At 36.0% G+C, this 19,104-nt stretch overlaps 1 protein-coding gene across 1 annotated transcript; it reads left to right on the top strand.

The window, feature by feature from the left end:
• Window positions 1-14,331: 14,331 nt before the first annotated feature.
• Window positions 14,332-16,615, top strand: LOC113293761 (scarecrow-like protein 4). The gene has a single exon (XM_026542292.1). The coding sequence runs from the start codon at window positions 14,426-14,428 to the stop codon at window positions 16,274-16,276; it is 1,851 nt and encodes a 616-aa protein (XP_026398077.1). The 5' UTR covers window positions 14,332-14,425; the 3' UTR covers window positions 16,277-16,615.
• Window positions 16,616-19,104: the final 2,489 nt, after the last annotated feature.

Genomic DNA, 19,104 nt, shown 5'->3' with positions numbered 1-19,104 from the left:
TGATCTCGTGTGAAAAAATAATTCTGCAGTTAAGCATGGTCGGAGGATTAACCCAGAGATAGGTGATCTCCTATGAAGCTACTGCCGAATGACCACAAGGGTACCCATCACTCCACATTGCCGGATTACCATAATGGCTGAGTGAGGGCAGTGTTGATGAAGGTTCAGGTTATTATAATTTTCAAGTGAGTCAATATATGCCCGCCATTAACCCAAATTTAAAGGGTAACTTAAACGTTGTTTTGTACAATCTCCTTCATAGCCCTGAGTTTCCAACTTGACATGTAATTTGCATCGCATTTTTGGCACCTCCCTCAAGTAAGGTTACCTATATCCCATTATATTCGACTTAATAATATATGGGCGTCTTAGATCTGTATAAAAGAAGAAAAAAAATTGATAAAATGTTAGGTCTTCGTGTATCAACATATGTTACATCAAAGTTTATTTGTAATGTCATGCAACCACATATTTACTCAATAAGTTTAAGATATATTTGTGACCTAAAAAACATTTTCGAAGTGTAATTATTTTATGAACTAAAATTTGAGATAATGACCCCAGAATTTTCCACTTGACACATATCCAACTGGAAAATGGGAAGGATAAGTGTTTCTGAATAAATTATATAGATATTGGGGTGCAGAATTAAAAATTAAAATTTACGCACATTAATCATTAAAATATGCACATTAACCCAAATTCCACCACTTTGCACAAAACATGTTTTAGGACCAAAAATATGTTGCGCAACCAGAATTCACTGTAACATATAACATATATTATATGTTAGATGATCCTGATTTGTTGTCTTTTGCATCCCAACTATTTTCGTTTCGAATTTAATAATTTAAAAGGAAACCAATAACAATTACTTCCTAGTGTGTACTACGAAGACTTTTTCCATTTTTAGTAAATTGAAATACGCAATATAAATGTTTTTCTTCATAAATACCATTTAATCTCTTTTGGATGGGAAAGGATTACAGGGAAATTCATATGGGAGTTGACAATTCCTTCTGTTTTCCAAGTCATGTGTAAAAATTTAGTGAAAAAGCGGGGGTCTAACAACCACACCCAATAATTCGTTTGGCAATCTGAATGGATTAACTCCAATATACTTTCAAGAGAATTAACTAGACAGTCAGACTCAATCTTAAGAAAAGTATATCAAAGAGTTTTATATCTCTATCTCTTGATTCAATCCGCAATCAGCAAATAGGAATTTACGAGCCCGATTGAATATAAGAGGATTAACTTGAACGGTACCAAAGACCAATGTTCAAGTGTCAATCAATTCACTCAACAACCCAAAGGCCGGATACAAGAACTGATTGATCTTAACGCACAACCTGTGATATTTCTATTATATAAATAAAATATAATGCGGAAAAGAAATAACACAGACACCAGAATTTTGTTAATGAGGAAACCGCAAATGCAGAAAAACACCGGGATCTAGTCCGGAATAAACACACACTGATTATAAGTTGTTACACCAATTTCGTACTACCTATTCGGACTAGATGTAATACCTCCTTCAGCACTTGTAGAACTCCTAGCAGAATAGCGGTTCTCTTTAGAAATTCTTCACGCAAATCTTTTAGCAGAACCCAAGGTTCTCTTTAAAAGATACACCAACACGATTGATACGATTTGATATTTTGTTTGCACAAAACACCAGTTTGATTTCCCTTTAGATGTGAATCAAGGTTTTGGAAATATTGTGTTTGTTTTGATAAAATAATTACTAGGTAAAAGTAATATCAAAACAAACTTGTAGATTAGGGATTATTATACTCTTCAATAAAAGGAAGAGAAACCTAATAACTCTACAACAAGCACAACTAGAATAAATTTAGAAATATCTTGTTTAAAACTTCTCAAGGATTTTTACGAGATGCCTCAATAGAAGTTTTTATTTCTAATCTCCGATTTCGACTAACAAGTGTTGGTATACGATCAGAAACTGAAATCTATCAAAACCTAGGGTTTATGATCAACAACTCTTGAATGGTTTTATATCAGAAGAGAAAACCTTAGAATAGGCAAGAGGTGAAAACCTAGATTACAAGTTGTATAATCAATCACGAATATTTAATCCAACTTGGCTTTATGATCCCCAATACAAAGACTTTTATCTCACCCTTGTTCACGAAGAACAGAAGATATGGAAACAACCTGCAAAGCTTACGCCAATTTTCCAAAGGGGATGAAAAACTGTGTAAACTCACGAACCCTTTATTTATAGTGAAAAGTTAGCTTGAAAACAAAGCTAGGGTTTTGACTATTTTCCTTTTTCAAGACTCTCCTAATTATGGGAGTCTTTTCTAAGTTACAAATATTATACATAAATAATTAATTAAATAATTAAATAGCAAATATCTATTTATGTGAATAAATCACATTCTAACTTAGGCAGGAATTAAAAGTTATCTCAAACACTTTAATATGGTAATCAAATATGTTTGGAATAATAGCCATCTTGCCTAGACAAGGAAACATCACCGACTTGACCAAAAATAGCTTTTAGTCACGAATTGGGCCCAAGACCATGAACTACTACAAACAACCCATGGATTGTTTGCTACTAACGAACTTTAATAAATCACTCATAACTTCATCGTTATAACTCGGAATTGGGTGATTCTTGGCTCGTTGCATTCGTAAGCTCATTCACTATAACATGAGATTCTTTATAAGGATAAAGGTTATTGTCTCCAAGTTCATGAATCAAATAACCTCAAATATATATACATAAATGTACATTTACCGTCATCAGAATTTTTCCATAGAGTGAGCATACATCTTGATAGATTAGAAAGGTAGAATTGAACAAGAATCCAAATGAAATCAATCACATACCTTTGTTGATGTCTTCTTGTAGTATTCAATCGTCATCCTTTAAGGATAGCTTTGATTCAACTTCTTAGACCTAATGTAGTCCGAAACTATCTTTAGTATGCTAAATCAAGAATGCATTTTGGCAACTAAAATTGACAACTAACTTAACATACCAACGCTAGTGGGTTCAACCGAGCAGTGCTCTAACAATCTCCCCCTTTGTCAATTTTAGTGACAAAACCATTTTACATATGGCTTGTACTTGTTAAAAGCAAAATCGACAAGCTTGATTTCCTTGGTTCTTCAACTCTTCATGTGTTCATCCTGTACTTGTTGAAGATCCATCATAGTATTATTACACAACATCAAAGTTTCATTATATCACAACTTTGATAATAATACTATGGTGATATGTATCACTCCTCCTTAGTCAATACTCCATCTCAACATGAAAACCACTCCCCCTTACATAATGATCCGTAAACCATATGTATATATAGTGTGAATTACAAAATAATTCTCCCCCTTTTTGTCAATATAAATTGGCAAAGGTACGAAGACTGGTGGGATCCTCATGAAATTTTCACGGAGACACTTCATGACCAAAAGAATGAAGCATATCAACTTTGTTTAGACGATATCACAGAGTCGAAACTTAGTGACTTCATCAAGGAGTTTATAAAGATACAAGTAACCCCTTCATGTTCCAAACCCGCTTCTCCCTACAAAGATATGACAATTAAGAACAAGTTCATTTAAGAACTCCCCCCCATAAGATGTCATTCCCGAAAGAACAACAAGAGTGACCTTACTCCAGAGATAAGGATTTATATATTGGATTTTCGAAAACCCACAAGGAGATGCGAACTAAGAACCAATCATTGAAAGTCTCTCATGAGATCAAGTTACTAAACAATAGAACTATCTCATGGTAATAATACACAATATGTAATCATGAAGATCAAATATTGTGATCATCTTTTATAAGATACAAACTTGTATGAACAAGAATTGATACGCTTAGAAGGAAGAATAATATTTTCCATAAGGATTTACACCAAGAATGGTTACCATAAGAGTATGAAAAAAGATTCTTTGACAATAAAAACCAACATCCATGGCTTTGATAATTGCTTCTAACCTGTTATATTTAAGAATTCCAATCACAAATCAAGTTAGGTAATTAAGACTCATACATGTGGTATCTAACCATATTCTTCTTCACCATAACTAGTTCAATTGACTTAAATGAACTAGTTAGAGAGTTGTTCAATTGCAAGGAAATCTTATGTAACTGCACAAGACACAATTGAAGCAAAGATGATTTGATTCACTTGAATCGGTTCATGAACTTTATAGCCACGGTTTGTAAACTGCATTCCTTAGTATTTAAGTATAAGTTCAAAACAATCATCTTTAGATATAACCTAACTCAAGTTCGCGGACTGGGTTCGCGGACTTAAGTTCCTGGAAGGAGTCCACAAACTCCAGCAGAAATTCTCGGGTCGAGAACTTCCGCCAGTTTACAGACTTAGCTCACGCACATAGTTTGCCAACTCCAGCAGAAATTCTCTTGTTTGAGAACTTTGCTAGTTCGCGGACTGATTTCGCGGACTTGGCTCATGCCATACTTCCAGTTCTCTTAATCAACAAAGTTCGCAAACTTTGGTTTAAGGAATAAGGACTTGTATGTGTTTCCACAACAATGCTTATGTCCACCATTGGTTATATAATCTAAACTCTCATTTCAATCATTGAAACATTCTTAGAGGACGTTATATAGTTTGTTAAACCATTTTTCGTCAAAGCAATTTTCAAGGTGATTGAAACATATCATGACTTTCGTCACTAGGTAAAGATGAACTTGGTTAAAGCGAATGCTTACCAACACATATTTCGAGGAATATGTAAGCGAGATAAACTCAGCTCGAAACAGTAAATTGTTCCACATATCCAGAAATTACCCAACACAATATGTGTGCCCCAATTCTTTTGCAATCCTCACCACATTTAATAGGGCTTCATGGTGAGGATGCACTTTCAACACAATCAGGTTGTGTTGAGGTGAGCAAAATCTTACTCACGGCAGGTATTCGAAACAAAATCAAACATGGAATCGAGGAATTTAATAACTTCCTTGAAACTTTCAATAATTGTTCCATACATTTTTAAGATGTTATCCCTTGTCGAACTCTTGTCTAGGAGATCCTTCTTAATAGTACTCGTTGCTTTATTGGTCTTCTTTGGTACCCATTTCTGGGCAGCTTTTGGAGCAACGCATTTCTTTTTCTCCCCAATATAATTATGAAACTTCTTGGGGGGAATACTGAAGGAACTGATATTATGAAACTCAGTTTTTCTCCAGTTTGGAACATCAGATCTTGTCATCTAAACAGAATAAGATCTGGTTTTATCTCGTTTAAGAAATCTGCAATTCCTTTGCAAGTGACCTGGTTTTCCACAATAAAAACAGTGTTTAGTAGAATGGAAAAAGTTATGTTTAGTGTTACCTGAATGTGTATGTGCTTGCTTTGGAACTTGACAGGATTTTCTCTTTTCGTTATCAGCAGTTGATAGGGATACTTTATTTTTGTCAGCCGTGGAAGGTTTTGGTTGAGAAGAATCTTTAGCTTTGACAAGTTTTACCTCTTTGAAAATACTAGAAGCGTCTATTCCTTCATGGCCCAATCCTCATGTATCACGATGAATTCTATATGCTCCCAATATCGAGGTTAATTTATCTGAGCTGCTATTTCTAGAAAAACTTTCTTTTAAGCTCGAGTTTTCTTCTTCCAACCTTTTGACCTTTTCAAGCGCAATGATTAGATCATTCTTGGAAGATTCACATTGAACTTTGAGATCTTATCGTTCTGAATCGAATAACAAGTTCATCTCAATGTTCTCCAAGTTATCTAGCTTTGATTGAAGAATGATTTCCCGATCACGACCTTCGGAAATTTTTTCTTTAAGCTTTCGTATTTCGTTGAGATAATCTCTTGCACCACTAGAATCAAGTTGGTTTTGCAAGTCTTTATTCCGAATACGAACTCTGTCATACTTAACTTTCTCACTGGAAATGTGGTTTTAGCTTCCGAGAGTTTCTGATGACATTCTTTAAGAAGATTATTAGCAACTGGATCATCATGGAACACTTCTTCGTCAGAATCAGAATCAGTATCCGAAAGAATTTTTCCAGAAGCTAATGCAACCTCGCCTATGATCTCTTGAGGATTATAATATTCAAGTCCATCATCAAGAGTAGGAAAATCTGCTGCATATGTCGATTGTCTACGGCTCCATCTAGGACATACTGAAGACAAGTGCCCGAAACCACGACAGTTATAGCATTGTACATCATCCTTAGGAGATGTTACACTTTTAGAAAAACTCTTTTTCCTGTCTCTCAAGAATTTTCTAAATTATCGTGGAGTAACATCCTTAGTATCTGGCGAACCAGATTTATCCTTAGAGGATTCAGAATTGTTTGCAGCTTGAAGAGAAAGCACCTCTTTTCTTGCGTGTTCATTATCAAAGATTTTAACTTTCCAGCAAGAGTATTTCTGGAGAGTGTAGAAAGATCGTTTCCTTCTTCAATAGCATGTTTCTTAGACTCGTATCTTGATGGTAGAGACCTGAGAATTTTGCACACAATATCTTTCTCCGGAATAGTTCTTCCTAACGCAAACGAGGAGTTAACTATTTGAGAAAGCCTTTGGTTAAACTCATCAAAGGTTTCATCATCAGACATGCGAAGGTTTTCCCAGTCAGAAGTTATATTTTGAAGCCTTGCTTCCTTCTCTGCGGCATTCCCTTCGAATACGGTTTCTAAGATATCCCAAGCATCTTTAGACTTATTACACGTAGTAACGTGGTGCTGAAGATCTGGGGTAATGGCGTGGATGATGGCATTCAAACCATCGGAATTTTGCTTTGCAGCAAGTATCTCGGCAGGACTGTATTCACCAATGTTCTTAGGAACGTTTACATCTCCAACTGCCACAACAGGAGCATCATAGCCATTAACTACATATACCCATGATTGAAAATCACGTGCTTGAAAAAAGCTCGCATAACAATTTTCCACCATAAGTAGTTTGTGTCATCGAAGTCTGGTGGTACGTTTATGGAGATATCACCTCTGTCCATAGAATCAGATTGCTACAAACACAAACTTATGAGGTCTTAGCGTGTTTGCCTGCTCTGATACCAATTGAAAAAGCGGAGCTCTAACAACCACACCCAATAATTCGTTTGAAAATCTCAATGGATTAATTCCAATATACTTTCAAGAGAATCAACTAGACAGTCAGACTCAATCTGAAGAAAAGTATATCAAAGAGTTTTATATCTCTATCTCTTGATTCAATCCGCAATCAGCAAATAGGAATTTGCGAGCCCGATTGAATATAAGAGGATTAACTTGAACGGTACCAAAGACCAATGTTCAAGTGTCAATCAATTCACTCAACAACCCAAAGGCCGGATACAAGAACTAATTGATCTTAACGCACAACCTGTGATATTTCTATTATATAAATAAAATATAATGCGGAAAAGAAATAACACAGACACCAGAATTTTGTTAACGAGGAAACCGCAAATGCAGAAAAATCCCGGGACCTAGTCCAGAATAAACACACACTGATTATAAGCTGTTACACCAATTTCCTACTACCTATTCAGACTAGATGTAATACCTCCTTCAGTACTTATAGAACTCCTAGCAGAATACCGATTCTCTTTAGAAATTCTTCACGCAAATCTTTTAGCAGAACCCAAGGTTCTCTTTAAAAGATACACCAACACGATTGATACGATTTGATATTTTGTTTGCACAAAACACCAGTTTGATTTCCCTTTAGATGTGAATCAAGGTTTTGGAAATCTTGTGTTTGATTTGAAAAAAACAATTACTAGGTAAAAGTAATATCAAAACAAACTTGTAGATTAGGGATTATTATACTCTTCAATAAAAGGAAGAGAAACCTAATAACTCTACAACAAGAACAACTAGAATAAATCTAGATATATCTTGTTTAAAACTTCTCAAGGATTTTTACGAGATGTCTCAATAAAAGTTTTTCTTTCTAATCTCCGATTTCGACTAACAAGTGTTGGTATACGATCGGAAACTGAAATCTATCAAAACCTAGGGTTTATGATCAACCACTCTTGAATGATTTTATATCAGAAGAGAAAACCTTACAATAGACAAGAGGTGAAAAACCTAGATTACAAGTTGTATAATCAATCACGAAGATTTAATCCAACTTGGCTTTGTGATCCCAATACAAAGACTTTTATCTCACTCTTGTTCATTAAGAACAAAAGACATGGAAACAACCTGAAAAGCTTACGCCAATTTTCCAAAGGAAATGAAAAACTGTGTAAACTCGCGAACCCTTTATTTACAGTGAAAAGTTAGCTTGAAAATAAAGCTAGGGTTTTGACTATTTTCCTTTTTCAAGACTCTCCTAATTGTGGGAGTCTTTCCTAAGTTACAAATATTATGCATAAATAATTAATTAAATAATTAAATAGCAAATATTTATTTATTTATGTGAATAATCACATTCTAACTTAGGCAGGAATTAAAAGTTATCTCAAACACTTTAATATGGTAATCAAATATGTTTGGAATAATAGCCATCTTGCCTAGACAAGGAAACATCACCAACTTGACCAAAAATAGCTTTTAGTCACGAATTGGGTCCAAGTCCATGAACTACTACAAACAACCCATGGATTGTTTTCTACTAACGAACTTCAATAAATCACTCATAACTTCATCGTTATAACTCGGAATTGGGTGATTCTTAGCTCGTGAGATTCGTAAGATCATTCACTACAACATGAGATTCTTTATAAGGATAAAGGTTATTGTCTCCAAGTTCATGAATCAAATAACCTCAAGTATATATACATAAATGTACATTTACCGTCATCAGAATTGTTCCATAGAGTGAGCATATATCTTGATAGATTAGAAAGGTAGAATTGAACAAGAATCCAAATGAAATCAATCACATACCTTTGTTGATGAAGTACTTGTGGATGTCTTCTTGTTGTCTTCAATCTTCAATCTTCAATCTTCATCCTTTAAGGATAGCTTCGATTCAACTTCTTAGACCTAATCTAGTCCGAAACTATCTTTAGTATACTAAATCAAGAATGCATTTTGGCAACTAAAATTGACAACTAACTTGACATACCAACGCTAGTGGGTTCAACCGCGCAGTGCTCTAACATTTAGTTTGTTATATGGTAAAACTAGCTAAAAGACACAACAATTTGACACGTGATAGAACTTCAGTCCTCTATAAGCTGTGTATCTTATTGCAAAAAATTTCCTAATAATGAAGGTTGTTCGAGAACTAAAATAAGAATCTGAAAGACTTCATTTGGGGATTCGTGAAGCACATACTCATCGATTTTTTTCCCGGTTGTTTCATAACCTGCATCTCAGTTTGATTTAGATTCATTTATATTTAGGAAAATATTTTATCGCCTTGATCATCAGAAAGAAAATCAATAGACGCCATGTATAAGGAAGGGTAGATCTAGTCTTCATGAAGGAATGTGGAGCAATTCCTAGGGTTGTAAAGTGCACCATTTAAAGAAATCAAACACATAGATTCTCGCAAGAATCAAGAGGTGTAGGGACGCAACTAAAGAAGAGTAGCTTGTAAGGTTTAATATGTTTCTACTACGTTCCTGCCTGAAGTCAGATAGTATTCTACTGTTTGTAGCGATTTAATACAATGTGTGCTCAAACTGGACGGGTTTTCGAGGTTTTTTTGTTTAAATTTTTCCTCGTTAACAAAATTTCTTGTGTCTTTCTTTACTTTTAATTACATATTATATTGATTTAATCTTTATAATTGAAGTACAACCAAGTTGTACGCTGAATGCCGAGATCTCAACGAGTTTTTCGGACTTGAACATGGGGAAAGACGAAGTTAACATTCTCACTGAGACGAGTTTGACCGAGAAAATCGCTAGAATCGTTAAAGCTCGGCTAATCTCAGCCGAGATCTCGTTTTGGTAATTAAAAAAATTTTGAGGGATCTTTTATCATGACGAGGAGTGAAAAAAGGAGGAGATCTGGGACTGTGATTTTTATTTTTAAGGATATCAAAAAGATAGGTAGTCAAATCTCAAATGTTTTGTTAATAAGTAAAGCAATCAAATCAGGTATTTACTTATCTATCGATTTCCTTCGAAATAAAATTAAGAACACAAAGCTTATTTGACTACCACCAGAATCATGATCTCTTTGTGCATATCCTCGCTGATTTCTTCACAAGAAGCTTGAGCACATACCAATTCAACATGTTATGTACAAGAAAGTCAAGGAAAAACTTGTATCAGAAGGATCGAGCGGCAATGGCTACCATCAATAAACCCCTAAGATATAAGTCGGGTTTCATCAATTTCTCCTTCTTGATCTCTACTTTTTTGGCTTCATAGTTCGTGACAACACCTTGAACCCAATATATGATTTCATTTTTCATATTTCCTCTTCTTTATCACCACTTTTATATATCTTTTTCTCCTCACGGTGTTTTTGTTGTCATGGAAGAGGAATAGATCTGTTTTCTAAAATACAATACTTGTTCCACTGAAACATCAAGATAAACACGTGGGGATATGCATACATGAGTATAACATCTATCTTGTACTTACATTGGAATAATGAAAAAAAAAAAGGTCTCCCCGAGATATAAAAATATTAAGTATACACATAGTTATAAATATAAAAATTGAAAATGACGATTTGATTATTATTATGTGGTTTCACTGAAAATTGTCCGACGATAAAGTTGTCCCTGTATTCCAGTTCTAATCGAGATGGGACCGAAATCCCAAGTTGACTACATTGGTTGGTATGTTAATCTTCCTTGTAATTTAATAACCTATGTTTGAGAATATCCAGGTGAATTCCCCGACGTCTTTATTCTTGTTTAAGAGTTCATGTAAGGAAATGTCTATGAATTTCGAAATCTAAAATTTGTTGGTGTATTTAACAACCTCCATTTTCAATATAATGATAGATCTTTTCAAACACACTTTGGATGAAACTCAAAATCGGATGTTATGCTGCACCAAGATGAGATTGTAATAAATAGTTTCTGCAAATTGATAGATCTTCCATAGAAATGTACTTAAGACCATGAACTACGGATTCAACCATATCTTTCAAGAGATTAGAATTTTATATAATAGTCGTCGAGGGATACAACTTGCGTGGAGCGACTTAACCTCCATCACTCACCGACACAACTTGCATCGTGAGACAAAAATATTGTGAGACTAATATTGCGCCTTGGTTTACAAACTCTATGGCGGAGCCAGAAAAATACATTAAGGGGGTGGGGATTTTTCCTTTTCTATAAATGTCAAATATTTGGTGGGAGAAATCTAAAATAATTAGAAAGAATGAAGGGCTTTTGTTTAGATGTAAAGATATTGGGAGAGACAGGATTAGTCAGCCATTCGTCACGCCAAAAACTCTCAAATTTGAGGACCCGACCATCAAATTTGCATATTTGTTGAGTGCATGGTGGACTCAAAAATTTTCCCACGAAATTTTCCAATTTCATAAATAATTCCCTAAATTATGATTTCCTAATAAATGCTTTTATTGCAATAGTAATTATCATATAGTAGTAGAGAATGTTATTTCGGTCAATATTTTTTTACCAAAAAAAAAATGGGTCAAAGCCCAAAAATTATATTAAAATTTAAACCTTAAAATAATTTACTACCTATAAACCAAATAGTTAAAAAAAAGAAAAGTCTTTCCACTCAGGGTTTACTACCTACACACCAAATAGTTAGGAAAATAAAGAAAAACCTCTACGTCTAGATATTGCAGTAATATCTACCTACTAGTATTATTTACACTTGAAATTACATGAGTTATTTCATAAAGATCCACGAACCACAGTTAGATGCACAATCAAAGATCTTTTTCATAAGGCAGTTATTACCGACTAGTATTATTGCTTTATCCATTATGTAATAGATAGATAAAGATGAGGCAACTCCAAACTTGTTGACACAGTTAAAATGGTGATCACATATCTAGAATACTTGTGACAGTCAAAATGATAGCAAGACACAAAAGTAATTAAACGATAGAGAAAAGCAGAATCCGAGGGGTCAGCTATTGTCTGCCGATTATAGTTAATAGTAATAGAGATAGGACCACTTGTGTGAATTCTCGGGCTTGTAATCCTATTATAGAGATGAGGATTGAGCCGGTTCATCTTAACCTGTCTATTTAGGAGACTATAAGTAGTAGCTAGGGCTAATCAGTGATCACTAACCAGCTAAGTTTAGTTACTCCTTTTACCCAGAGTCCATTGGAACTATTTTGGTTCCACTCTCAATACAGCTTAAAATTAGTCATCAAACACCCCCCACCACCATGTGAACAATTATAACATAACAAAAAACATTAGACTTCGCACTGAAAATATAATTTCCTGGAGGAGAATTTTCTTCATTATATGGTATGAGAGTAGAATCAATGATTCAATATCATTCACAGCTAAATGAATACGACGCTCAATGCATAATGAACATGTACCTGTACTGTACCTTTAACCTTTAAGCCGTTGGATCTGTTATCGTAGAAATATACGTAGGATAACGTGAAATGTGACATTTTAGAAATGCATGCAGCATACTCACACAGGACTGTAAGACATCTAAAGAAAATATATTAATCCATGACGCTGTAAAGTGGCTGAATCTTTGAATCATGATGACTCACAAGTGATGAGAAAATATTTTGGTTTTGCCATTTTTGTAAGGCAAAACCAGCAAAGACATTGGTGTTCTCATCTCCTGTTTCTTCATTGTAGGAACTTCGGTTGGTAAAGCAGAAGCCAAGCGGGCCCATCTGGTCTTCTTCAATCACAAACAATCGGACCCACATTCTTATCATAAAAGAGTTGATTTAGCAAACCACTAAACCGTCCATAAAGAACGGAGGTTATTTCAGAGATGGCAATTCTTCCACTTCGCAACTTGTTAGACTACCAAAGATGAAGAAGAAGAAAGAAACTTGTAGCTTTGAGATATAGAGATAGAAAAAAATAAAAAAAGATAACTATAAGCCATCCACACACATACACATAGCAAAACACAACTCTTTTTCGATACATCGTCTCGTTTCACACATTCTTCACTTTTTCTTATATGTGTTTGTCTGTATTAACTTTTTATCAAATAATCACTTTTTGTTTTTACCCCCAACTCTCAACTTTTGACCGAAGAGTGGAAAATGTAGACGAACAACAAACATGTTCCCACTTCAATTCTCAACCATTCGATGTTCAAATCCAACGTTGCAGGTGCATCTCCCAACTGCAGCCAAAAGAAGATTGCTACCATGAATCCATGATGACGTTTTGCAAGTACCTTGAAATCTCCGTATCTCACTCTTCTCATCTCAGTCCTAGTTCATTTTAAATTATTAAGTAAATACAGATGCAAATTGTGGGTCCTCAAGTCCTACATTTACCAATAAATATACACGTGTCGGAAGTGAAATGATAGTGATTCAGAGGTTTGCGGGGCCATTTACTATATCGCCACATCATGAGTGGCCTTATTACTGAAAAGAGTGAAGTGGAAAGATAGATAGAGAGCTGCTGGAAAGCAACTCCTGGATGGCACTAGTACTAGGGCTGTCGATGGGTACCCATTATCCGGACCCGGAATCGAACCCGGTATATGTGGGTCCGGTTTCGGGTCCTAAAGTTGGACCCATTAGCTACTTAGGACCCGGCGGGTAATTATCCGATTGGACCCGAATTTAAACGGGTAATACCCGTTGGGTACCCGCGGGTATCGGGTACCCGTTTATTCATTCTTTTATTCATGTTTTTAGCAAAATTACAAGTATTTTTGCTAGTTTTAGCTTTGATATTTTACTCATTTAAATTTTTTCTCTTACATTTAACCTTTATTTAGTACATTAATAAGAAATAATAATAAATTTTTATAAAAATTACTTAAATCCAAGCCAAAAAGAGAAATATATTAAGTTTTTGAGGATTTTTAAATAGTTTTATTAAGACCCAATGGGTACCCGGAACCGACGGGTACCCGGAACCGACGGGTACCCGGGTATTTAAACGGGTCCGGTTCTGGGTCCACAAGTTTAAGAACCGGACCCGGAACCGTTAGGAACCGGACCCGACCATTATAAGTAGGGTCCGGGTCTAGTGATACCCAGGAGACCCGGACCCGTTGACACCCCTAACTAGTACTATTCATGGGGCTATAGGCTAGGGTTTTGGTCTATTTATTCAGTCCGTCTCCCGCCCCGCCCGTATTATTAATATTATTATTGTTTTCTCCTCGTGGGTCCCAATTTGTTTTGGGCTTTTCTTTCCAGTGGGACCCACATTCCACTGGTTTTTCTTCCTCTTATATATCTCAAAAATGAAACCACAACTCTCCCTCCTCAAATCTCTTTTAACTCCTCTCTTGTTTTTCTCTTCTTCTGCATGAACAAACAGCCTATTTGACTCAGTTGGGTTTCTGATTGATTTAAGGGGGGAACATGGCTTATATGTGTACCGACAGTGGAAACTTAATGGCAATAGCTCAACAAGTTATCCAGCAAAAGCAACAGCAACAACAGCAGCAGCAGCAATTGCAACAACAGCAGCAGCAAGAAATCCATCAACAGCAGCAACAGTTTCTGGGTGTGAATCCATTTTCATGGTGTGTGCAAACTCAAAACCCTAGTCCGCCATCTTCTTTCGGTTTTGGTCTAACTGGTTCTGAACCGTATACAGTTGGTGTTGGAGGTGGTGGCTGTGTGTCTGATGCTGGTGGCGATGAATCTGATCCACTTTCTTCTTTTCCTCATTTAGATCATCATTCTATTGGTTTTAGACTTGCAGATGAGTTTGAATCAGATGATTGGATGGAGACCTTAATCAATGGTGGTGGTGGTGGTCATGGTAACGAAGATTCACCAGAGAGTTCTGAACTTGCTTTTTATAATAACAACGATCCATTTGTTACTTGTTCGAGCCGACTCAGTACTCAATCCTCAAACCCTTCTTCTGATCTATGTCCTCCTCTCATCTTCCCATCAGACACTCAACAGAAAAACCCTAATCTACTTCAATCTCATCATAATCATCAACTTCCAACATGGGTTCCAACGCCAGTTCTACAACCTCAAGATTTGCCATCTCTGCAAAACTCATCATCTCTTCTTCAAAAACCCCAAGTCTTATCTCAATCTTCGTCTGAAGCTGAATCGATCTCTCCACTGTTAAAATCGCTTCTTGAATGCGCTTTAATCTCAGAATCAGAACCTGAACACGCTATTAAATTACTTAATCGAGTTCGTGAATCAGTTTCTGAACTTGGTGATCCAACTGAACGAGTCGCGTTTTACTTCTCTGAAGTTCTTTACAATCGATTAATCTCACCTAAAATTTCAAAGACCAATCCGTTGACTGATTTTGATCAAGCTTCGTGCTCATCAGAAGAGGTTACTCTTTCTTACAAAACTCTGAACGATGCTTGTCCATATTCAAAATTCTCTCACTTGACTGCAAATCAAGCGATTCTCGAAGCTACTGAATCAGCAAGCTGCATACACATCGTTGATTTTGGAATCGTTCAAGGTCTTCAATGGGCAGCACTTCTTCAAGCATTAGCAACTCGATCATCTGGTAAACCAACCATGATTAGAATCTCGGGGATTCCAGCTCCAACTCTGGGTAGATCTCCAGCTGCATCTCTTTTAGCTACTGGTAATCGTTTACGTGACTTTGCGAAACTATTAGATCTTAATTTTGAGTTTGAACCAATTTTAACTCCAATTCATGAATTAAACAAGTCTAGTTTCCGAGTCCAGAAAAACGAAGTTTTAGCTGTAAATTTCATGCTTCAACTTTACAATTTGTTGGATTCAACTAATTGTGCAGTAGAGAGAGCTCTTAAACTTGCTAAATCATTAAACCCTAAAGTCGTTACACTAGGAGAATATGAAGCTAGTTTGAATCATGTCAGTTACGTAGATAGGTTTAAGAATGCACTGAAGTACTATTTAGCTGTATTCGAATCGCTTGAACCAAGTTTAGCTAGAGATTCTTCCGAACGTATTCGGGTAGATAGGTTGTTGCTTGGGAGAAGAATAGCAGGTGTTGTTGGTCCTGAAGAAGGGCCAGTAAGACGGGAAAGAATGGAAGAATATGCGCAGTGGAAAGTGTTGATGGAAGCTTGTGGGTTTGATTCATTTCCTCTTAGTCATTATTCTGTGAGTCAAGCTAGGATTTTACTATGGAACTATAATTACAGTTCTAAGTATTCCATTAAAGAATCAGCACCAGGGCTTCTCTCTTTAGCTTGGGATGATATCCCACTTCTTACTGTTTCTTCATGGCGTTGATTAGATTTTACACTAGTATTTATGGGATTTCTTTCTTGGTTGTTTATCGTATTGTGGAATATATACTGGTTTTCCCTCCCAAAATTCTCCATGAATTGATCATAAGAAATGGGTCCTTTCATTGGAGTTTCTAGAACGGAGAAACAATCCTTATTGGGTTTGGGAATTTCGCCACTAGGTAGTTTGAATCATCTTTTGTTAAGTTCCTTTATTTACAGGTTTCAGTAGGACTTTCGTAACTGTAAAAAGAAGTTGTTTCCTTGTTGTATCTTGAAGGTGTCTGTAATTCTGTAAATATAGGTTTTAATCAATGGAAGATGGAGTTATAATTTCAGTTTCTTTTTGAATTTAATGCCACTGGTAAGTCCTGTTGGTCTTCAGTTTCTTGAATCAAACAATTATTGTTATTAGAAGGAAAAGATTTGGTCCCCCTTCTTACCATCTTTCTCTTTTCTAGTTTTGAACTTGAATTGCTAAAGATTGGGTTTCTTTAGATGTGGAAATGGGTCATTTTCTTTACAGTGGCTCTGATAATGGCTTTGATGCAGGGTAACAGAGCTGTATTATTTTGAATTATAGGTCTTACATTTCCATCCATTTTCCTGACAGTAGCTTATGTAAAAATGAGGTCATTTTCTTCTTTCCCTTGTTCACTTCCAGCACTTGTCTTAATCTTCTTCCATTTCAGATCATCAATTTTTTAAAGTCTATTATCAATGTTGATATGATAAAGTTATTTGGTTGGTTAAGATCTAGTGGAGATTATTTCAAAGCTATAACTTGATTATCTCCTCAATGAGTCAAATGGCTGCTACAACGATGTGTTTTGAATTATGTAACCCCATCACAAGCAAGAAGAGTAGAGAGTTTTTGAAATGTAATCATGAATTAAGAGAACCCTAGCCTAGTTGGAGGTCATTTTCATATGAAAAAATGAGAAAATTATTCAGTTGAAGCATACTGTATTGGGAGATTGATCAATGCACTCAATCTTGCATTCACATTGTTAAACATATTCTCCAATGATGACAAATAAAAACTCATATATCAAATTTCAAACTTCACATCTTTCTCAACCCTTAAAAATAAATCAGGTTTCTCATCGGCCAAAACCTGTCTACAAAATCACCAACTCCATGATATAGAACCTTACAGTGGTAATTCTTGGAGCAAAAGCAAAATATCACACTTCCGTGAGTCAGCATTACAAGCTTACTATCCCTGTCCGCTTGTACTATCCGTCTCTCTCAAGTTAATGTGCACACAAGCGACATTGCAGCTCTGGAGTGGTGAGAGTGAAAGTGAACAATGCACAATGGACCCAACTTCACCGTGTAGGACTGGTTGTGTTGTCATTAGCAAGAGGGCTGGCTGTACCAATTTACCACTACTATTTAGACTGATTTGTGACGTTTCTTCAGAAGAGAGTTGCACAGCCAAGACATGATGTCTCTGTAAGTCATCTTGGGTCATTTTCATCTTCTCTGATCGAAAATCTACCTATCTAGAAAAATTGCTCTCGGGCAGAGGGTTATGTTTGCTGTAAAATCAACCTATCAAGATGACTATCAGAACAAGTTCTCTCAGTCCTCCCGCTCTCTTTTCAAAGGGCTAGTACTACAGTGGAACAATCAGACAGGTTTGGTCCATATTTTGACTCTGTCCTCAATTGCTAGAATGACGTAATCAACCACTTCCATAACGGTCGGATGGTCCTACTTTTTCTTAATTCAGATATTTTAGCGTCTACACATGCTCCACGTGTACGACTGTTTAATCAACTGACAATCCAATGGTGGCCTCCACTATTTTACGTAATATTTACTCTTTTTCCTATAGGACAAGGTCTCCATTTTTGGTGTTATAATAGTATTTTATATGACCACTCAGGGATCCCGATTTCATCCCTGTGATGATACAAGAGCTTAAAAGTTCACCTACAACTTATTCATTTTTGTCTGACCATTATCGTCTTTAGCCTTCACTCGGATAAAATATACTGTGTGACAACTTATGGTTTTTTTACAGTGGAGTGTATTTTTTAGCTGCCAATCTGTCAAAAGCGTAAAATCTGCTGACGTGTGTTGAGTGTGTCGTTAATTTTTTGTTTCCTTTTATAATCTCAGTCTTCTATTGGTTTACACCAAAGAAAAGGGCAAACCGGGCAAGTCTGGTCATGATCATGTCAGCACCAATCCGTACTTTTCAGGACAGTAGACTACAGGAGTAGCTACGTAGCTAGAACTCCCGTTGCCCGTGCTGAGCCGGTCAGTTTCTAATTCCCCACCTAAACACTGTCCCTCTCCAAACATTGTAATAATCAATCTCTCTCTTTCGTCTGGGTTTTGGAGTTGTTGACCTTTCTGAGAAATTCAGAAAAGTTTGCTACGACGAGGCATATAGCACAACATATCGCTCTAAAATATACCATGCCACAACTAGCACAACGTATGGTGTTGCAGAAAATACGGATATATATATATATACTAGGTATCACCACGGCCAACGGCCGGGCTCAACCTTTATAAATTTTTATTTATTGTCTGGTCGGCTAGTCATTATCCTCTCACAAAATTTTAGTCGGTCTGCAATTATTGGATATTGTATTTAGTTAGTTAGTCGGGTCATATTAGTCAGGGATTAGGTCTGCGGACCCGCGATTAAGGATGGTCTATGTATTTAGATAGTCGTGTCATACCTTAGTAGCCGGGACCATAGGCCCCGGCGGTGGATTGAAAAATCTAGGGACAAACACAGTCCAACATTAATATTAAATTAATTGTGATTTGGTTGAGCATATAAGTTAACTGGGACTTACAACCTCGATG

This window comes from Papaver somniferum, chromosome 1 (genome assembly GCF_003573695.1).
Source record: "Papaver somniferum cultivar HN1 chromosome 1, ASM357369v1, whole genome shotgun sequence".
NCBI lineage: Eukaryota > Viridiplantae > Streptophyta > Magnoliopsida > Ranunculales > Papaveraceae > Papaver > Papaver somniferum.
This window is presented reverse-complemented; position numbering and strand designations above follow the sequence as displayed.